This window comes from Poecilia mexicana, unplaced genomic scaffold (genome assembly GCF_051168715.1).
Source record: "Poecilia mexicana isolate PSO_F unplaced genomic scaffold, ASM5116871v1 scaffold_4, whole genome shotgun sequence".
Classification (NCBI taxonomy): domain Eukaryota; kingdom Metazoa; phylum Chordata; class Actinopteri; order Cyprinodontiformes; family Poeciliidae; genus Poecilia; species Poecilia mexicana.
Genome location: NW_028263373.1, coordinates 24630341 through 24654350, shown reverse-complemented (window position 1 = coordinate 24654350; position 24010 = coordinate 24630341). Strand labels below are relative to the sequence as shown.

The following is a 24010-nucleotide window of genomic DNA, read 5'->3' as shown; positions in this document are numbered from 1 at the left end:
CAGTGCAGTAAAATATCTATTTGTGAACATGTTCCTTTTGTGTTCTAACATGAACAGAACTCTGTTCTTCTGGGCTTTCATCACCAATACCAAGTGACACTAAAATAAATGGCAAATTGCAACTAAACTGCTGTCAACTTGGCTGTGATTTTATTTCCAGATCCAAGCTCCAACGACTAACCATGTGAAACATTAGCCATCCCACAAATGACCTGAAGGCTTCATTTCAATGTTTTTAGCTGCTAGCTCAAGGGAAAGTATTAACAATGGTCGATTAGCAGAGCAGACGAAGGTGCTAGAAATTGTTCTTTTGTCAACCGTGTTCACTTCAGAGGAAACGTGCTGCTGATGTGCATTTAAAGAGCTTCACAAGAAAGGATGCTGCTGCCAGCAAGACGACACTCAAATCAGCTTTTCATCAAACCACCAAGAACTTTCAGCTGCTCAAAAGAGAGCCTCAAGTTGTCAATTAAGTCCAGCAGCTGCCTCCATAAAGAACCTTCAGTTACATGACGGGCTTCCCACCAGCACAGGGCTTTCCCAAAAACTACAGGCAGGTTCCACACAGCAAGCTGGAATGTTTCAGACCCGGGGCTGGATGGGCCTCTAATCATGGTGGATTCTACGATAGCATAATTTGGATAAAATTGACATTAAATATTTAGGCTGAAATATGTGCAGGTTTCAGATAGCGTAGCCCTATCAGCATCATACATTTTGCAGGACAATAAATTGTCACAGAAAATTATTGCAATAATCGATAATATTGTTGATTTGAACACAGCTGAAACAATAAAGAAAATGGTTCATGATGCCTCTGAAAACAACATATCCCTTCAAAGAATATTGACCACCAGAATGGAAATGATCAAGCTCATTTTAATTTATCATGTCATTATTTGCTTGTAACAGGCTTATGATATAAGATATTTTAAGATATCTTTAAAAGGCTCTGAGCTGGAATGCTTTTTGAAGCTCGTTCCTTTCGGTCCAAGACAGAAACCTATTTGTAGGATTTTCAGGGCCGCACGTCTCATTTAAAATAAACAAGTCACTGCTAGATGAGGTGGGTCTCACCTAGCAGTGACATAAATGATCATCAACAGTCAACAGAAAGCTGTCTCTCCTAAGCACGTGTCTTTTTCTAATTCATTCCAGTGGCCATTTTCTGTCATGGTTTTGTGTAAATTGTCTGACACATTATGTCGACTGAAAACAGCAACTTGTGAAGAACTGTTTTTCACTCATGTGACCTCTGCCCTCTTTGCTGTCTGCACCATGTAAGTTATTGGCTGTAAAAGTCCTCTCTCCATACAGTACAGATACGTAGATAAGTCTTTGGGGGTAGAAGAGTAGTCATTTGTAGGTCAGAATGGCACAAACTGCAGAGTGTTTCTCTCGATGGGACTGAAGAACATTGATTTCTCCTAAAGTGGCTGAACGGACAGTCTTAGAGAGTAAATGGAGTGATTCTTCATCTGTTAAGACGCAGGTCGTGTTCTATAGGGTGTGAAGAGCACTGACCTTCAGCACACAATTCAGACTCAAAGACAGAGCACTGTGAAAATCCTCAGTCTACCTCTGGAAACTGCTAAATATACCACAGAGACTGTCCCAGAAGGACAGAGGCACTGGGAATATGTTGATAATATGTTATTGGGATGACAAAGGTGAAATCAATCCCAGTCCCCATGCTCAGAGAACAGTTTTTCTAAATGAATTTCTGAAGGAGGTGCCAATTTTTTCTGGAGTTGTTGTTTCAGCATGCTTCTCAGCAGGGGAGGTTCTCAGCTGGGTCTGTGCTCTCCCAGCTGGAAACACAACGGCATGACATAAGGCCTTGGCACCGGGGAAACAGGGCTCTAAATCCACACTAAATACTGATATTTGTCTCACAGACTGTTAAAAATGGTAGCGTTTCTCCTCACTCTGCAGTCCCAAATTGTGCAAAAACATGCAACAAACCAGTCAACCCTTTCTCTAGTGACAAGGCTTTAACTGGGTCTTCCCCAGTCAGCATTTGTCCTGCGCAGTTTTGGAACCATCACAGCCGAACCTGACCAGGTATTGCATGCAAGCAATTTGATTGGCAGCAGACTGGATTCATTGATTGGTCTGTGGATTTCTGTCACGAGATGAGCAAAGGCAGCACTTGTGGAGCGCATACAGTGTCAACTTGACAAAGCAATCAGCAATGAACAGATAAACCGAGAAATTTCAGGATATTAGCTGCCTGAGATTACAACATGACATCATCTGAGCGTCGACCAAAGTGCCTGTGTGCTCAGGCTCCAACGTTCCCATTCAAAAGTGAGGAACACACCGCCATTGGCTAGAACCAAACCACACATTAACCGGCTAGAGTGAGACTTGATAATGGTTCTAAAATACAAATTAAAGTGATCACATCTGGCTGGAACTGATGATGATTAACAAATGTTAGGTTTTCATAAAGCAGTAGCGCATTTTTCAATCTTATCATTCTTGACTAAGTACCTCTGGTTGGTTCTCATCTTTTTCATGCCATAATGTACCAGTACAAGAATAAGTGGCAGCTGAAAATAGACCCAAAGTGAAACAAAGGAGGTGAACATCACACACCAACAAAAGGGACACAGCTGATGCTCAAAGTCTCGTTTATAACAAACAGGAGGCCATTCAGCAGCTGTCTGTTAGCGTTCCGGTTTATAGGAGCTGCTTTTGAAGAACCTGTGAGTTTAGAGAAGATATATGTCATATATGTCATTGATTGGTGTGCTTCTCCAAACCCTGACATGACCCCCTAATGGAGACCACCTGCTGCTCTGAAACATAAATTGAGTTCAAGTCAAGTCTGGAGCCTCAGGTTTGAATCCAGGCACTGCAGTGTCAAGCATCCAGGACTGACGGCTGCTTGGAGCATCTGCAGCCTCTCAGACTTCAAAGAAGTACTTTTATCTCCACAAGCTCTTAGTAATACGACATTTTATGTGATCATTCTGAATAAAATATGAGACCATGTTAAACGTAAATATTTCTGGATATTGATATTTGACATATTTGAAGAAATGTTTTGTTTCTTTTTGCAAGTGATTTTTGGCTCATTTTTAATGAGCATAAAAGTCCACTGACTAAAAAAGCCCTTCAGTTTCTAAAAGCACTCTAAATAGTGGGAACCTGTTGTTAAACAGAATAATGTGTTATTAAATCAACATAATCATAATGTTTGTTACAAAGCCTCAAACTATATAAGGATAATGTTAGAAAGCTGAATATAGTCTTCTGTTATTGGCACATTTATTGCTTCTTGGAAAAAAAAGCAACAGCTTAAAATGTGAAATGTTTGCTCTAACACAGATGGCCTGCAAATTCAGTGGTTCCATCAAGTCTTTTATTGCCTTCAATAAGCAGCAAACTGGTATCAAAGGCTTTATTCTGGTGCATAAACTGGAAAAAGATGGTTGTATGGTTAAGTTGGCGCATTAGTCTTGGAGGTAAATGTGGAACTTAAACTCTGAAGCCTAATACTACTGCATGTGCACTGAAGTCATACACTACACCCAAAAAGATGAAAACTGAAATGCATAATATATGCAAGCAGGGTGACAGACTGTGGATTTTATGAATCAATCATTTCACAGGCAAAACCTCATCATAGTTACAAAGCCTGCTGTAATCTGTCTGCTTTATGTGTTTGTTTCCCGACAGTTAAGGTCTTGGTCTGGTTCCATTTTGTTTTTGTGTAACTCCATATTGACTTTCCTCACATGTACTACACTCTCCTACTGCAATCATTTCACCTTACAACGTGAAACGATTGCTTTATAAAATCAGCCTTCCATCACCTGAAGAACATCTCCAGGATTGAAGGACTAATGTCTCAGCAGGATCTAGAGAAACTCATGCACTCATGTCTTTAGTCACATTGATTACTGCAGCTTTGGAACTGAAAACAGGTCTCAGGTCTGGATAAAAAAAATCAATTCTCCAGCTGAAGCTGATCCAGAATGCTGCTGTCGATGTTCTGACTAAAACCAGGAAGATAGAGCACATTGCCTAGTTCTAAAGTCCTTCCACTCCACTGACAGAGCAGACATTAAAATCCTGTTGTTAGTTTCTAAATCACTGAACGGCTCAGCACCACAATACATTAAAGATCTACGATTGTTGTATCGATCTTCCAGACCTCTCAGGTCTTCTGCTCTGCTCTGCATCCAGAACCAGAATCAAACATGAAGAAGCAGCATTCAGCTTCTATGCACCACAAATCTGGAACAAACTTTCAGAAAACTGCAAAACAGCCGAAACACTGAGTTCCTTTAAATCTAGACTAAACCCCCGCCCCCTGTTTAGAGCTGCTTTTGTACCATAATAAATGGAGCACTGACCAACAAATTCAACATGTATGAATTCATAAGCTATGCTTTAATCTCTTCTGGTCATCACATTTCACCTTCTACACTCAGATTTTTCACTGTAACATATCTGCCTCAAACATGTGAAGTTAGAACTTGATCAAATGACAGAATGAACCATCATCCCCTACATTACCAAAGCTTTTACATTATTGCAAAGTATACTAGAAGTTGGGACAAAGTGAACTATTACAGCCATGTGTTAAATATGTTGAAGTGCCTTGGATTCCCCTCCACCGGAGGGGAATCTGAACTATGAGAGATTCATTATTAATCGCACTTCAAAAGCCTTTGCTGTCCCAATTACATTGGACTAGTACAGTCAAAATAAATATTGAAGTTAAGATCAGTTGGCTGGAATAGTTTGGAGTTAGTTTACCTGGTGTGGCACTGGGGGCTATGCACAGTTTGCCCTACATAACATCTAGAGCTAAACTTGTGGGTTTATAAATGTAACACCAAAAAGTGAAAGTCTATGCAGAAAAGGTTTCGTGGTTCATTCTGATGTCATTGACACTTTCATTAATATGAATATTTACTCTTTTGCTTTTATCCATTCCGAACTAGTGACATGCTTTTGCAGGTTAAATATATGTTTTGCAGTTTGTACTGTTTCAAAGAAATGCATGAGGTTGCATCAGTTTACCCCAACTAAAGATGTAAACGCACAAGAATCCCACACCAGACCAAGGCATGACTAGAACTTAAATACTATGTGAGACAGGTGAGAAGGATAACTGGTGAAAAACATGAGCTAAATTAAGAAGAAGGCTGAGCTGAGGAACTTAGAGGAAGCAGACTGGACAGAGAGTACAGGAAAAAATGCAAACAAGAAATCAAACCTGACAATCAGTATAACATGCACTACCTGAACTTATTGAGGAGATTACTAACTCTACAGATAAAAAGAGATTTGCTGTATGTGTATTAACAGATCTCAAAAGAGCATTTGATACTATAAATAACATTTTAATCAGCGCTCAGAGCAGCAGCGTTGCTCCAGCGTTCTCAACATGTGTCTACCAAAATAGAGATTAAAAGATAATTAAACAGACTACTACTACTACCTGACCTTTGGAATGTCAAGAAGAGACTTTGGTAGTGTACAGATAGACTAAACCTTACATTTAAAGGGATTACAAAAATAAAAACAATAAAAAGTTTATTCAAAGAGAAAACCACTAAATAAAAGTCCAAACAACAAAGGTTGAAATTGTTTGTCCCGGGTCTGGTGTTGCATTCAGCAGATGCCTCTCAAACAAAATGATGAGTTTTTCATCACGGGTCTATGCCAGTAGTAGCACCTTTCAGAACTTTGGGTCAAGTAGCGATAGAGAACTGGACAGGGCGACTCCTGCTCTAACCATGGACTTAGTTACTCTTCTCAGATTGACATTCAGGAACATTCTTAGCTGTAATATACACAGCAGCAAAACATGCTCAAACCTGCTTTTAATCAGCTAATCAAATACATGTGACTCATATGAACACAGTAAGGGTGTGCTTTCTTTTTCACATGCAACATTTCCCAATCTGTTTCTGTAAATCTGAAGCTGGATTTTGATTAATTTACATTCTGGTAAACATCATAACCCCAAAAACTGAATATCGATGCTCTTTTTTTAAACATTATTGTGCACATTGCTCCACAAGTCATCAACTAAACACCCTTCACTGAAGCTTAAATATTACAAATACACAATGACTTCTGCATTTATATTGGTTCAAACATGACTCAGGTTTTCCAAGTGAACAGTTTAATGATTATTCAGCATCCCAAGACCAATTGTTCCAACTCTGTGAAGGAATAGTAACGTCCTTTATAAATGAACGTGATTAAGCCTTAATGGCTTCCAAGCATGATGAAGCAGCTAATTTTAGTTTGGATGCTAATGGAAGTAGGGGGACAATTAACATGTCTATTACTGCCATAAACTGTGAATAACAATGAAAAGCAGACACCATTTATTGTCAAAGCATCCAGCAGAAAAGCAGATCGCTTTAAGAGCCGCAGGAGGAGGAGAGCCAGTATGAATGCTAAAATCAAACCCAGCAGGGGTTTACTGTCACAAAACCCCCCCCACAACTACAGCAGCAGATAAGGAGGTCCCCGCTGACAGTCAAGGTCAGCTGGACTCTAAATGTAATTTCATTTCATTTATAGTGTTTATTTTTTAACTGTGTAGTTTGACCTCAGCAAATTAATCAGCTGATCTGGAGCAGAGCCAATGAATTAATAACAGCTGTTCTGCCCCGAGGAGCTCCTGCCAAGAAATGCAGTAAAAAAAAAAAACAACAAAAATCTAATATTTCTCATTTTCTTTATTTTATCAAAACTTCTAAAAATGCATGTGATTCTGTGAAGCTCCAGTTTGTGTTTCATTGGGGCCTGCCCATAGCATTGCATGGCAGGCACCTATTGTTGTACACCCAATAGAGCAGGGGTCCCCAAACTTTTTCCTGCGAGGGCCACATAGCTGTTCCTTTCTCTGGTTGGGGGCCGGTCTCAGGTTTTGTAGAAAGGAACCTTAGAAAATTCTTGTCGACGGGGGAGGAGGAGGAGGAGGAGGAGGAGGAGGAGGAGGAGGAGGCTTTTCTGTCTTTGAAACTGTCGAGCGGGGGGGCGACGATACATTCGCGCTTTTAGATAGATTTTTACCCAGAATGCAAATGGAAAAAACCGTGAGTGAAACGGTGACTGGGACTGATTAGTATATATTCCATTGAGGAAAAGTTAGTTTCACATCTGCTCAAGAGCCCCCTGGTGGTTGAAGAAAAATCCACATATAAACCGGAAAATACAATATATGAAAAAAAACACTGAATGCTCTCTGGTATGAGGAGGCGGGCCGGATCCAGAATTGTTCAGGGGGCCGGACCAAATGACGTGGCGGGCCGGATCCGGCCCGCGGGCCGTAGTTTGGGGACCCCTGCAATAGAGCTTTGGAACGTGACGTCACTGCTATAGATGGAGGGATAGCAGCGCCATCTTTGGTGTCCATAAACATAACCGACAAAAACAACATTCTCGCAGATTTTTTTTAATCCAAGTTACTTAAAATAATTTAGCTATGGTACGAACTTGCTGCGTTATTGTATGTAATGTCCGATCACACGACTGAAACGGTAAAAAGATGGAAAATGGACTTTCGTTTCACTATTTTCCTGCTTGGAAACAACGCGAGGAGGCTAAGCTATCGGAGCTAACGAAAAGAAAATGAATGTCCTGGTATCAGCAGTGAGACGCTATTACATTTTCCAACATCCCCAAGTTTGCTCCAGACATTACCATTGTGGTGAGTGTCTAAATTTGCTTTGTTGGTTTTGTGTCATAACTTTTTGCTATAATTTTGTCCGGGTGTACTCATGTTCAGTTTATGTTGAATTCATTTAAGTGGGTCAACCTTGTTTAGGTCGGGCTAATATTGTTTATGCAGCGTAGTCCGAGTTTTGTTTATTATTTATTTATTTATTATTTATCATTAAATTATAATTATAAAATATATAACATATATATATTATTTATTATATGTATATATATATATATATATATATATAAAACATATATTATGTATTATAATTATAATATATATAATTTATTATAATTATAATATATATACATATATATTATTTATTATAATTATAATATGTATAACATATATATATATATATATATATATATATATATTATATATTAATTATAATTATTATTATTATTATTAATTTCACGCAAAAACGTGAAGAAAGTGTGACAACTTTGCCGAAGCATGTTATTTGAGCTTTCACGGTGTTTGTAGTTCCCCAGATAAGCGCGCCAAACAACGTGTGCTTGCTACGCGCGTGCTTTCTCAGTGCTCATCACGAGCACGCGCGTATTTTGCCGCGTGGGCGGGGCGGAGCGGCAAGGAGACCAAGGGGGAACCGTATCTGATAGGGAAACGCGGATTGACGTTGCATTCACTGTTGCACACTGGATTAGTGTGGCCATTTAAAATGACCCTTACTGAAAATTTCAAAATAAAAGCCTTGACCATTTTTACATCAAGCAATGGGCTCTTTGCACCTCAGCTTCCACGTTCGGGGAAAAGCGGCTCGATTGTTTCCGATCCAATAAAAATATCATTTTACACTAGGGCTTGGCCAAGGTTTGTACATCGATCTGAAGCCCCAACAAGTAAGCTGGAGAAAGGTTTTAAGATGTTCGCCTCGTTATACATTCACTGATACAAAGGTGAGTTTTACTTAAACTTTGTGGCTAACATTAACTTTAGCTTATGCTAGTAGGCAATATTCTCGGACATTGTTCTTGTAAAAATGTGCTATTTAAGTATCTAAACATTCTAACGGACAATGTTTTTACCTAATTTTCAAGTATATTATGTGTGTTTATTGTCGTTAGTGTCACAGACTAACGGGGTTCGGTTACGGTTCGGGCTTTTTACTTCCGAAGCATGACGAAGCACAACAAGCCTCATAGCTTAACAGTAGCAGCTCTGGTGTCAGAGATCTGATTCCGCTGACCGTTCAGGTTCAGAGTTGCTGCTTTTAGAAAATATGACCGTGTCTTTTAAGGTCTCCGTGTTATTTCGTTTTATTACCTTTGCATGTTTCTTGTGAAGAGCTCAGGACGGTGTTTACAGCAGTATGTACAGGCGGATCAGTTGCTTGGCTGTCTGGCTCTGGTCTGCTCTCTCGTTCCCATAAACTCGCTCTTTCAGGCTGAATACAGAAGTGATTCCATGGAAATAACTCAGGGAGGCTCCTTTATTTATCATCCGTTTCGCTGGTATTTTTAAGCTGATCCGGAGTGAAGTGAAGGCTGCAAAATTTGTGTTGTACAGCGTTAGCTTTAACTGGTAGTGGCAAATATTTACAAGCCATCTTCTTAATTCAGGATCGCTTGGAAATTAATGAAAACTTAAAAGCCCATTATATTAGTAAGACAACAATGTTAATAGTATTGTTTTTTTTGCATCTGAAATACGACTTAGTCTTTTCTACCAGTCATGGTAACTCAAAGCAGAAACAAGTGAGCCGCATTAGCTCCTGGAGATGTGACGTCAACGCGGTAGGTGCAAAGAGCCCATTGGTCTGTTGGGATTTACATGACTGTTTTAACCAAACTACTGTTTCACATTGAATTAGTGTGGTCATTTAAAATGAAGCTTACTGGAAGTTTCAAAATAAAAGCTTCAATATCCCTTCCACGTTAGTGCACCGCCTTAGGCGGTGCAATAATATTAGCCTTTTTTATGTTTGTTTTCCTCAGGATAAAATGAACTGCCTTTCTTACTTATTTGCCATGTTTAGTATACTAAATGGAACAAGTCAATGACAGACAACATGCTAGTGATGCCCCACATACTACTGATAGCCTTCACGCTAACATGAGCATTTTAGCTAATTTTAGCTTATGCATTGATTTTAACATAATGAATGGTACAAGTACAGCTTAGTCAACATGCTTCTGCCTCTCCACAGGTTATTGATTACAATTTAGCTAAGCTTAGCATTGATAATTATTATTAGCATCAGAACGCTGGGTCCAAGCCGACAGGCACACTTTGGCAGGCCCCGGTTAAATTTCTTCAGGAATTTTCTAGTTGTTCCTGTTCTGCTCCAGATGTAAAACTAGTTGAAAAACAATCAGAGGGGTGGGGGGTTAAATCACAACTAGCCCCTCCTTCATTTCACTGAGAGAGAGACAAAATTACCAGGGAGAAGGTTTTCTTTATCATGATGGTGCAGCAAAGCTGGACTGTAATTTCAAGTTCCTTCCCGTAAGTCAGTTGAATCCTGTGTGGCTTACATACTTTTTCTCTTAATTACATACGGGCGAGAGGGGAGACTGCAGACGTTTTAGAATCAGGACAAGAGTTCCAACAGAGTTATGCAAAACTCTATTTGTTTAGCTCTTTTCTTTAATATCCTGAATTTCATGAGTAGAAAGAATCCTGCTGCAGCAGTGTAACTGCCTGAGCTGAATTCAGTGTCACAATTTAGGTTTTATTAGACAAAACACAGAGAGACACTTTAAAAGGGTGAGGTTATGCATAAAAAACCCCCCAAAAAACATTATGACTTTGATCCAACAATGTAGCTCCTGATTGCTGTTGATGTAGCTGCTGGTCACAAAAGCAGCAATGCATAAGTTACCATGGTGATTTATCCAGTGCAGCTAGCCTGCTCCAGACCAGGCTAGAAGCCAGGCTTAGCTAAGCCTGGAGCCCCATCTGTTCACCCTGCATTAAAATACTGCTAATTCAGTTTGGTATTCAGTCAAGTTATTATGTTAAAATCATGATGGTAGAAATTACAATGATCAGTTTTTAAATAGTCAATGTGGACTATGTTACACCTGCCATACGTCATCCATCCAGTGCGCATTGCAGCATAAACACGGTAACGCTGTAAGCTGTCTAGAAAAACTAAACAGCTCACAAGAGCTTTACTGTACTGTTTTTACATCTATTACAAATATTTGGAAATTAGCACATATATATCAACACATATATGTGTTATATATCAACCCCATGTGGTTGATATATAACTACCCACATGGTTAAGTAGTTATTCTGCTTTCAGACGTCCATCTTATTGATGGAAACTAACAACAACAGCGTTGTGAACAGCTGTTCAAAGACAATATGTTAGCTGTGAGTTTCCCCACCCTCAAGGTCAAATGCTCTGATGGATTAAATTTAATCTCTTATCAAGATTAATTCAAACACAAAGTTCTTTATGACGTCAACTAGCACATTTAGCTGAAAAAATATTTGCTAAATTTCGGTCAGAATTTTTTGTTTTTCCTTCAGCTCCAGTTTGGGTCATCCTCTGGAACAATTATTAGGCGCTCGAAGGAGCTGCGTTCATTGTTTCAAACAATTATACGCAAATGTAGACGTGATGGAAATTCCCAACCATCCCACCCCTCAGGAAGGAAACGGGTTCTGGTCCAGAATGTGTAGATGGACGCCAGAAAAAAAAAGCCAGAGACCTTGTGAAGATGCTGCTGAAGCTGGGGAGACAGAGTCGTTATTCACAGTGAAATGTGCCCTGTACTGACATGGGCTGGAAGGCAACTCAGTGAGGAGGAAACCATTACTCCAAAAAGAAACATAATAAGTCAGATTAAGTTTTCGAATGCACACAGGGACAGAGAACATTCCAGAGACGTGTTCTGTGGTCCGATAAAACTAAAGTGGAACCGGTTGCTCGCTGGTTGAGCGCCAGTCTCAACTGTGAGCCTATTTATATGAACTTATATAAATCATCATCGTAAATACCACAACCGTAATGATCACTGCTCACATACATCTGACACTGCTTGTTAGCCCCTTTTTCTCGCTGTTTCTCACAGACTAACAACCTGTTGCTCTGAATGTTGCTGGTAGCAGCTGGACAAACTGTTGCTGGGCAGCAGGCAGCTGATTGGACCCAAACAGGTGTACCCTGAAAGAAGGTTGTGAAAAGCTGCATTCACCTCCCCTGCAACCCCCACCCAGCATTCATTCAGCTGCTGTAACATTCTACCAATCAGAGTCCACAATATTGCTTTATCACCATATTCTGACAATAAAGAGTTTTGCATGCTAAACAGCTGACATTTAATAAAGGCCTGTTTAATTATCTCTTTGATGGCAGACGACTGGAAGACCTTTTGAAATGAAGTCATGAATTTAAATAACTCCAGGGGATATATGACACACCATGTGACCGTTTCACTCTCCTTTATTTTGGCATTTAATAAATGACTCTCAAAAGAGAACAGTGAGACGAGGATATGTCAAGGAAGAATTCATTCAGATCTCTGTTTACAGCGTTTAATGTGCCCTGTAGGAGCACAGTCAAAATTAGTTTTGTTATTTAAAACCAATTTATTCACTCAATAAAACCATCTGCCCTTAAGTGGAACACACTGACCAATCACCTAATTACTTCAGCTGATGACCTTTAGTCAAATTTACAAATCTGGCATTTCACTTATACATTCTAAACTCAATAGTGCTTGACCTTCACTGGAACATGATTTGGAATGATATATGTGTCACAGAATGGCTTTTTAATTGTTATTAATTCAGACTTTAAGAGAACGATTGGGCTAAACTGAATTAAATGAAAGAGCATATCATGTAGATCTGCTTGATCTTACTTTGTAATAAATTGGATTTTCAGAGCTGTCTGCCCTAATAATATTCTAGTCAGAAAATACTGCCTTCTATTTGTTGGGAACTGAAAACTATTGATAAGGGAACCGTGGCAGTGAACCTTTACTTTGACTATTTTCTGTTTTTAATCACCTTATGCAGGATTAATATCCCCCATTTGGTTGACCACTAAGCACTGCCTCTGCACTGTAATCCTTGTAGTGCAGATGTACCTACATTTTCTTTTGACTGTTAATGATATTTAAACTTAGATTCAAAGAGTCCAACAAGCCCCCAAAATCTCTGGGATTCATTCACAAATCACTATAATGTCCATTGTTCACTCCTGCTTTTCCTTCATATCTGTAGCAGATTTACAAAGCAGGTTGCACTAAAAATAAAACGATGCCCATCATGTCCAGCAGATGGGAGCAATTTGTACGACTATGCATCAACGTGCTACTGCACCCTCTTCACCTATAAATACAGCAGATCATTTCAATGGAGAAAAAACTGTTTTACTCTAAATGATTATATTTAGCAGCGAGGTCCATGTGATCAAAAGTCCTGAAAACTTTAAGCCAACCTCTGCATGAAGGAATCACTTTAGAATGGAAGTTCTAATTCTATGTTAGGATATTTCGAAGCAGACCTTCTGTTCATCTACTTTCGGAAGTAGAAGTCCATGACTTTATGAATTGATTGATTATTTAAATGAGACAATGCATAATGGAGGTGCAATGTTGTCATAAATATACATCTTTTGGTATTTAGGGTTGATATAAGTAAATCATATCAACTTGTCTGAAACACTTTCATGCAAGAATATTTAGTGCTCTCCTGATTTGGATTATTCATTTGTAATTCTGATGAAATGTAACTTAAAGTTTGCTTAATATTTGACTTGTCTGAATTGACAGCTGAAAAACTGTATTGTACTGAAAAACTATTTCTTTTGGACAGGAACGCTACAGTCCAGCTGACCCCCAAAATAATAAATATTTTAATCATGTCCCCTGCAGACGACCTGCAGACAGTACAGCACAATCACAGTAGACATGGATCCATACTGTCTGACAGCTTTTAGAGGATTTTAGTTTATTCTAATAAAACTAATAGATTTAACAAACACATTTTACAGGCTTCTCCCTCAATTTCCTTTCTGTTCTCTGTGCAGTTGAAAGTGTTCATGAATGCATCCGTTTTTCTTAAAGGCTGACTGGAAGAAAAACAACGAGCAAAAAGTGTTTAAACTCCCACTGCTGTGCTGCTGTGTATGAGTGACTCTTCAATAACAGAAATCCAAAGTTAATGAGGCGAAGACGGGAAAAAATACGTAGAGAAAAAGTTCCAAAAACAAATTTAAGGTAATTTACAACTAATTATTTTCACCCTGTAGGAATCTTCTGAACCATCGTGAATTATTAACTAAAGCAGAACATGATAGATTTTGCACATAAAAAACCACGAAGCAAGATAAATTTTACTGAAAGCAAATAGCGGATCTCTTGTCATATTCTCAATTTTTTTTTATACTAATATCGTGAATGTTTAATATTTAATTCATTTTTCAAAATGTAAAAGCAGACAGCGTCTCAGGGCTGGTAGAACAGTAAACAGAATCTGACAGGAGCTTCGTCTGTCCAGTGTGTACCTGAACACTCCGGCCGGTGTCTGTGGCATGATGAAGCTTTTTTCCAGATCACGGAGCACGTCGTTCAGCATGCGTACGTGGGAGGGGTCACGCTCTTTGGGGTCATTCGCCGGGCGCATGGCTTCGGACTGGAAGAACGCCGCGTGGTCTCTGAGAGTGGAGGCTGAGGACAGCAGGGGAGGCGATACCGCATTCTTATCTGAGCAGCAACAAGAAGGAAAAAACACAACATGAAGACACTTCACCATGGCTTTCACATGTAAAAACCTTTGCAAATGGATTTGATGTATAATATTCTAACAACCTTTTGTGCTCGAAAGAGTATTTTACTGCAATGGATTTCCAACAAGTGGTCTCCTGCTTTTAGGTGGAGGAGGCTTATTTTGGAAAACAACCCTCTTGACTTTTTGTCATGCTTTGTCCACTGATATCCTTGGATGGAAACCCTTTTTGGACTACACTGAACAAGACGTGTCCACCATCTTGTGTTGTGCATTTATTAACTCATAGGCTTGGACTATAAAATGTTGAAAATGTATAAACGGTCATCATGGTCAGATTTACAGGGTGTGGGCCGCAGGGCTGGAGCCAGTTTCTATTAGTAAAAAAGATTTTACCAATGCAAATTAAAGTACATTAATATGCACTCCTTTACATCAGCAGTTCTAAACTGATGCAGGTCTAATATGTTACCTGGTTGGTAGCTCCATGTTGTACACAAAAAGTACCATAACTTCATATTATTCAAATACGTGAGTTTTGTTCATTTTCATAAAATCCTAAAATATTTAAACAATTCACAATGATTCGTGCCAGGAGTTTTAAATAAAGTACAATGCTTGCAAAACACACATTTCTTAAAAAAAAAAAAAGAAAAAAACACACAAATAAAAACACAAACTAAAAATTTGTGGGGTCCCTAACTGTCGGGCCCCGGGGCTCCTGCCCTGTTGACCTTTTCTAAAGTCTGACCCAGGAAAGCCCTGAAACTTTCTTTGGCTTCTCCTTTAAACTGTGTTGCTGAGCTTTTGCTTAGTGTTGAGTTTTGTTCTTAAAAACAAAGGTTAATAAATATAGCTAGAAAAAAATAAATATATAAATCTGAAAAACTTTGCATGGATTTGTACACAGCACCATTCACTCTTATTTATATTTTTCCCCTGGAGAAGGGAAAAAAATGTAATAAGTTAAAAAAGAAAGCCATTAATAAGCTAAGAACCCATTTTGTTTGGAAGAAAAGGATGATATTTCTGTTTTGTTATCTCCTACTGGTTGACACCCGCCACCATGGGGATGCTCCAGCAGGTAATCTGACACAGATCCCTCCCTACACACAGCGCTGCTGTTCACAGAGCCTGAACAGATGAACGAGACAATAGAGGTTTTCTGCCTGGATAAAAACATCACAACGTTAAGTTGCTTGAAACGTCTCCTTTTAACTGTCGAGAGCCCTTTATCTGTTCACATCTGCATCTCCATGTGAGAACAAATTTAGGAGCACAACTCCTACAGAGCGTTCCTCTCTGCTACGTCTCCCTGTGAAGGGCTCCCTCTGCAGCCAGTCATCTGTCAAGGTGGAGGTAAGACAGTTGTACTGCGCTCACAGAGAGTACGGCTTTATCCATTCATACAGATGAGCACAGCCACTGTTGAATTTGTGTGTTTGGCACTTTGTAGGGAAAAGAAAGAACGCCTAATGTGGTGCAGACGTCCCTTTTCCATGTGCGCTCACAACCGTTCCAGTAACAAAGCTTTACAGGTACGACACAGAATCAAACCAAAGTGAGGTTATTGATTCTGACAGTGGTCCTTATTTAAAGAAGTCAGTAAATGTTGTACACACTAGTTATAGTCTACTTCCCTCTGAGTGAAGTGACACCAGACATTGTTCCCAAGAACAGCTTACCTTGAATAAAAAGTTAATTGGAGAGGAGAAAGGGGCTTAAAGAAGTGTGAAAATGATGCAGCTCAGCTAAAAACGTCCTAAATGCTTCAAAATGGAAACCAGAACAAAAAGACATGGAGGAAAATGGAACTGTTCGAGTGGATCAAAGAACAGCAAAAAATGACTGAGTCAGCCAGTCGTCCGCTCCAGGGTGAACTAAGAATGGCACAGTGTTTAAACTCAACTATTTAAAGCTAAGCTTTCAGCAAGCGGCCCGTTGCTGAAAAGCTGACGGCAGCTGAAGATGTTACAGGTTGCAAAGAACTCAGTGGATGGCCTTGAGAGAAATGGAACATTTTAGAGACATTTGAAGGAGTGAATGGTTGTTTTTGGGACTAGAAGCTGCCAACAGTTTGTCAGATGATCCTCAAGATCTAATCACTGCAGTTCTGCCCTGTGGCATAGGAAAGTGTTCTGTTAAATACTGCTACACTTTCCAAAACATCCGATATTGCCTGGCCATTGTTTTCCTTTTCCAATGGATTCTCGTCTTCCTTCAGTGCTCCATCTCATATTTCTCCCATTGAACTGGATTTCTCGGGATGCATCCTGGGCAATCAGTGAACAGAAGGAGTTGTTAACGATGCCGTTAAGTTTCTGCGCTGAGAATTGTATCTGTGGTTATGGTTTGGATATGGCAGCATAGGAAGTGAACAAAGCCATTCAGTCTGTGCTGGACATATTTCCAAACATTTAGCACTTAAAGTCAGAGCAAGAGGAATGTTTTTAGCCTGCAGTTCTCATTAACAGCCATCTTGTTTGGCTCAGCACAGGCAGTTTTTGGTAAGCTTCATAGTTTTGTCGCCTTAATTGAACCTGATCAAAGATAAATCTTTAAGGTTACTGAGCATAACTTTTCACATTTTCTTTATTTGATTATTCTAAGCGTGGTTTATGTATTTTATGTTATTTTAAGTAACTCATTTAAGGAAATGAAACTTGAGTCCTTGTCAGTAATGGACACTTAGACAAGATTCAGTTATAGTAAAAGGGTTATTTTAACAGTCAGCCTGAACCGTACACCGGAAAATCTGTTGCCACTTCACAACTTCTAGTTTGTCAGGATTATTAGTTATTTCACAAGAGCAGCATTTCACAATCCACTTCTGGAGTGACAAGTGACCCACTCTCCTGTAGAAAAGTGGAGGTGACAATTTGTCACTTCTATTTAAATACAAGGCTTTCAGTAGTACACTGACTAAAAAAAGAGAAAAAAGAAGAAAAGAAGAAAAGAGGTTTATTCTACAAACCATCAAGACAAGAAACCAAACTTATTTAGTAGATGTCATATTTTTGGAAGTGAACTTTACCATTCTTCTTCCCATTTCTAAATCCTTTTTTTATTTCTTCCAATCAGTCTGTTACCAGGTTATTTTAACTTTCACATTAATACATCCTAGGAATGGCGCTGCAGGTAAGCTATACGGCTAAGTTTGCTTCATAATGTCGAGTTTGGTCACAAGGTGGCAACATGTGATCATTTATTGCAGTCAAAGAGTATGTTATTTTCATTTCTTCCGATCAGACGATCTTCTGATCAGAAATGATCTTTGTGAAACACCATGCATAACACCACGCCCTGATGTGGTGTAAGGAATGCCACATCCTGTCTGTCTGAACGGCTCAATTCTGAAAAACCCGACTTGTCCCCTTCCACATGCTAAATCACATACATATTTGATCGTTTTCACAACATTTGCAGTCAGAATGGCCATGTCGCATTTTATCCAACTTAAAATTAGAATACTATGAAAAGGGTAATTAATGGAAACTCCTAGAGTCACAGGCTGATCAGCTCTACGCAACATTGCAATGATGTAGTCAATCATGCAAGGGGCCCTAACTGCATAGACGTGTTCATACTTTTCAGAAATCTGACATTTGTGCTTATAGCATCTGTTGTTGATTGGTCTGATGAAATATTCTAAATTTCTGAGACTCTTTACCTGTAAGCCATCATCATAAATGCAAAAAATAAAAAGCATGAAATATTTTACCAGTTTACTAATTGTGTTATGAATGACAAGCAAGAATTATTTCTCTTTTACAAAAAATTCATATTTTTGGGGGATAATAGTGGGAGATTTAGAATCAACAACCTTGTTGTGTAAACATCCAGGTTTCAGCTCTCTTGATATGTTTATCTCAGAATTTATTCTGCGATTTGAAACATTAACAGAAACCTGAAGACATCTGCTGCTGCACTGATTTTCGCTAAATCAGTGCAGCAACAGTCCTTCAGTGAGGACTGAGAAGAAGCAAGGGAAGCCCAGGATTAATTCCAGTTTTATTATAAACATTATTGGGAAGGAGGCGAACTGTCATCCAAGATATTAATCAGCAGCATTTGGTATGTCTTGATATTGCGGCGCCACAGCAGGTTTGGAACAGAATGTGACTCATCGGTGGGAAAAATGTGAAGACAGAGGGGCCAAAAATAGGCAGCGGGAGCTATTCTCCTACAAATTTAAATGGCTCGCCTCACAGCCAGCTGGGACTCATGAAATATTGTTTGATTGTTGTAATCCATCATATCTTTCAAGATCCTGGGACATACATGGGAGAGTTTGCATTCATCTATGCAGTTGGGACTTGGGCTCTTGAGATAAGAGCAGCAGGGAGAGGAAAGGTGAGAAAAACAAAACACACTCAAGGAGATGCTTTTTTTTCATCAGAATAATTTCTATTTTTACATGAATCTCTACAGATACAATCAAACCTCGGGACTTCCCTGCATGTGCATTAGTTTTAAATAATTTTGTCACAAAAAAAATCCCCTTTTTGTTTTAGTTTGGTTCATTAAGTGAGGATGAATAAAGAATAATGTTCTATCTAATTGTACTTACAGCTATTTCTTTTATACAAGTCATGCTATGACCTACTAGCAGCTTTTTCCTGTTACAAGATCTATAGCTCTAATTACATGCCAGCACACATATGGCCATTAAATTCAGGAGAGGTGCACTATTTGCACTCATCTATGTGAGGTCACAGTGATTTCTTGACCCTCTGCTCATGCTGGTATTTTCAGTCTGCAACCTTAATATCCAGGATAGATGAGCAGACAGGTCCTTGGTTTGTGGTGGATCATTGGTTTCCCCGTCCTTCTCCAAAACAAAGCAAGTAGAGAGAAATGCCTCAGTGGACTTCAACTATATTATTCAATACCATTAGGTATTTATTTGTATTTATTTGGGTTCTGGTCATTAACCTCTGCCTATTAATCAGGATGTTCCTCAAATATCAGATTTCTATTTTCTCTCTCCTACCTTCTGTTTTCATGTTGTGCGAGAAATAGACATTTGTGTTTGACTGCATCAGAGTTATTTTAAAGTTTCTGGATATGACTCAGATTACAACAAAAGCCATAATCTGATATTTTGAAAATGAAAGATGTATTTTAACATAAATGCAATGTGAGTTTGCCAAAAAAACAATATGACAGGAAGAAAATTACTGGGAAAATAAAATCAGCATGACATAATATTACAGTTCAACTACAATAAGGGAAAAGAGAAAATGATGTAAAAACTAACAGTAAACAGTTTAGATAGATAGATGGCTGCAACTAATTTAGAAATCTGTTATTCTCTAAATTGTTCTCACAAATAATCGATTAATCTGACAAAAATGGGCACATTCTGCAGACTTTGTCTGCATACTCCAATTAACCATTAACTGATTACTAAATTATATGACAATTATTTCAATAATCGATTAATCTCAATTAATCCGATTAACCGTTTCAGCCCTTGAGATATGCACAAACGGTTTCACTAATAAAAACTGGCCAAAGTACAACTGTAAGTCTGGAGATTACTTTTAAAAATAATATCAATACCTTCTGCTGCCCTGAGGTGAGATGGAAGGCTGTTCCATCAATGTGGGTAATAATAATAAAAGAGTCATCTCACTTATGTGTTCTTAGTCTCACTTTGGGTTTACATTGAAGGCCTGTGGGTTCTCAGTGTTTGTGGGATAGAAGTAAATCTAATAAATAGGTAGGGTCCAGACTGGTTTATTGGTTTTTAAACCAATAAAAGAATTTTCAGATCGATTCTGATGCAGAACGAGAGACAACAGGAAGAGCATCTTCTGACCCGCTTGCAGCTGAGAGGAGGCAGAACATTTCAACCGTCAATCCTGCAGGTAATAAAGAAGTGCTGCCCTGTCTACAGCGGGTCATGAGAGAGGACTGAGCTCTGGGGTTATTATACTAATAATGAATTTATTATGTCTTTATCACATCTCAACTGGAAACTGAAAAAAAAACCAGGCTTGACAACTGTTATGCTTTTTTAATTCTTTCACATCAAGTTTCTTATAATGATATTAGTCAGCAGAACCAGTCTTCTGATCAACGAGTTGAAGTGGCAATCTGGAAAAAAATTACTGCTAACAAGAGAACTGACGGGCAACATGTCGCCAAGAACAACGGCACTAATAAAACAAATGGCAATAAATAATTGTTCAAATTATATGAAGGTTTTAAAGTGCTAACAAAGCAAGTCTCATATTAAGCTCTTCATCACATGAAGTTAAAATAACAAGTAGCTTCAACAGTCACACGTGAGTCATTAGATGCAGTCATATATGAATAATTTACTCAGTGTACACACAACTCTCAATGTTTTTCATGGACAGGTAGATAAATACATAGATTTTAATCTGGTATACTCTTCCACTTCCACTTTATCCTTTAACTCACTGAATGAGTTGAAATATAACTTACAATAGACAATCTCAGACATCACTGACTCCATTGCTCCCTTTAAGGTGAAGGTCAGAAGAACATCTCCATGGAGAAAGGCTCCACTGGACTCCATGTTTACTGTGACATCTATAAAGGTTAGATATGCAGTACCTTTAAATGGAAGAATTAAAGGAAGTCCTTTTCTGAAATCTCCAATCTTCCCTTCATTGGTAAGGTTGTTGTGAAAGCTGTTTCAACAGTTAACTAATTCCTTCACATTGACCAACCGCTTTGATGTCATTCAGTCTGGTTTCCATGGTTAATACAGTACTGAGACTGCCCTCATCAAAGTGTTCAATGACATCCACATAAATTCAGAGTGTGGAAGAACCACGGTGCTGGTTCTGTTGATGATAATACTTTGCTGGACCCACTGGAAAAATTTCAAATAGCAAGATAAGTTACCATAAAGATGATAGACATGCTCATTACAGTGTGCTTATGTAGACACATAGAACAAATCATAGTATGGATGTGCCATAACTTTTACCAGCTGAACAGAAATTAAACTGAAGTTATTATCTTTGGACCAAAAGAGGAACAATCTAGAGTCAGCACACAACTTCAGCTGTTGGAGATGGGAACTAATGATTAGAGTGAATCCTGGGAGTAGTGATAAACTCTGACCTGAACCTTCAGAGACACATAAAGGCAGTTACAAAGTCAGCCTTCAATTACCTGAAGAACATTTCTAAAGCTAACGTAATGACTCAGAAAGATCTAGAGAAACTTGTCCATGTGTTTATCTTCAGTCACACCGCTTACTGCAACAGCAACTGTGTTTCCATCAACCTTAAAATTGTGCGATTTGACATTCTGAAAATAAGTGTGCTTAATGGAAACACTTGAGGTGGCTTTTCAGCTTTATCAAAATTAGTGCATTTTTCAAAACTGCAAAGTAAACACTTTAGCATCACAAGAGTCATATGATCAACAACTGTATGTTACTACTGCTGGAGATTATGAAAAAGATGACAGGAAGTGGTAGAAGGATGATGGCGCGGCATGTCTTTTCAATATTTATTTGCATGTGATTTTAGTTGCATTTCTTTTTTAATCGTTGCTTTCTCTCTGTAAAAGGGAAAAATTACTATCCACTGTTGCCACATGCTTGCTCAGTAAAAGTGGTTGCTGAGTTAAAAACTCAATAATGCAATAGGCGGAACTGCAATTTCAACCAATTGTCAAAACCTGAATTTGTCTATATTTTACAATTACGATGCATGCCATTAAATTTGCATTAATTCGATTATATTTTTCTATATAACAAGATGTTAATTGGATGTTTTGTGTCTTCTAAAGGACCTTGTCATGACATTTGTTTAAACCGAGTTCTTCTATGAAGGTTCATCATCAACTACCAGCTGCACCTTGCCTCCATTTTCTAGAGTTATTTCACTCCACAGTCGGGTTAAAAAACATTTAGAATATCTGCACCTTTGCTAAAGGCCAATTTTAACTTTGACACATTTACAGTGAGACATAGAATTACATTTAATAACCTCAATAAAAATTCCAAAATCTGTCACTGCAGCCTCTCTGATATTTGTGGCTGATGAGAATAATAAAACCAATTGTGAGCATAAATAACGCCGTCCTATAAACCACAATGCCATAATGTCAAATTATGAAGGGCGTACAATTAAAATAAAACATATTCCAAGGTCCACTTTAAGGTCAACACCTAACTGCAGCGTTATTCATGTCTCATTGTCATTTATCTTGTGAAGTTTCATTGTCAATCTGTTTATTGCCTTCTGGACAGAAGGCAACATACATCGCCTTTCAAAGCACATGCATAGACAACATTAGTATTCAATGTATTAAAGAAAGAGCAGCTAAACATTAAAAATAAAATAAAAAAATAAATCTTATTAAAAATAAAATGTTTATATTACTTTGTTGAACAAAGAAGTGAAAGAGAAGAGAAACTGGGGAGCAGAGATGTGGGGATGCAGAGGGACAGAGTGATGAAGGAACAGACATGGGGGCTACAGGCAGGTATCATAATCATTTCTCTCTCAGGTTATAATCTTTCCATTAGTCTCAGATGAGGAGGCATAACCACTCAATCTAGGCTTTAATGGGACAATGCTTATATGCTTAGACAGAGCCAGTGAACCTGAGGCTTAGAGTGATTGCCTTAGTGACAAAATGAATGAGACTTGGAGCTGGAGCTACGTGAGGATCGTCCGCTCGCCTACAGTGCTTTAAATCTCAGATCATGGTCCGTAGATGATCGATAATCCTCGCTTTACAGATTTTATTTTGTCCCGGCGATGAAGAATGAATTCTCCACAGTGCATATTCTACTGACTATATCTAGTTGTGACTCTGCTTAGGAGAAACTCCAGTACTTTCAGGATACTTCTTGATGGAAGTAACATTTCATTTTGTTTACTCTGGATTTGCATGATGCCAGCATGCAGGCTACAGGCATCAAAGTCTATTTTTTTTCAGCCTTGTTCAAGGGCCATTTTAATATTCAAGGACAGTCTTTGCGAGCTCTTAGAGTGTGACTGAATAAGCCTATTTTTGCTCACAGGGCCTGAGAGCTTGTTCAGCATGTTAACTGCTGAATGTTTGGCAATGGAAATGTGGGCTGGGTTCATTTAAGACTAAAGCACTGCTTACTTAAAACTGAGAAAGTTGCATATGCAGACATATGTAAATTAGTCTATGCAAAACATACAGAGAGCCACTATCTAAAGTTCAAATGTGCTTGCAACAACAAACCAACTCATCTTCAAATCAGTACACACATTACTTATACGCCTTCAGTATTTCAGTCTTCCCTGTTCTGACTGTTCCACATGGTCTATGTCTTATAGACTTAAAAAGAAACTTAATTCATTTTTTAACAGAGTTATTTGCATGGTCTGTAATTAATTGATTCCCATTAATCACATTTTAGTCAAAAACTATATATTGATAAAAAAGCAGCATTCTCAAAAACCCATTTTACTCCTAAATGGTTGAAAAACAAACAGACACATGAGCTCAAAAAAGATAATTTTTGGTTGTTCTACAACCATCATAGTCTGTGCTGCTGCTACATGTTTAGCATTGAGTTTCTCTTTAGACTTGAATAGTTTTACTGATAGACTAACTCCTTTT

The 24010-nt window shown here is 38.5% G+C and overlaps 1 protein-coding gene across 1 annotated transcript in view; it reads right to left on the bottom strand.

The window, feature by feature from the left end:
* The window catches only part of naaladl2 (N-acetylated alpha-linked acidic dipeptidase like 2), a 358608-nt gene that overhangs the window by 6990 nt on the left and 327608 nt on the right, over nt 1-24010 (bottom strand). Inside the window, exon 16 of the mRNA XM_088005108.1 lies at nt 14196-14394. Within this exon, the coding sequence (XP_087861234.1) occupies nt 14196-14394 (199 nt within the window). The remainder of the gene's footprint in view (nt 1-14195; nt 14395-24010) is intronic.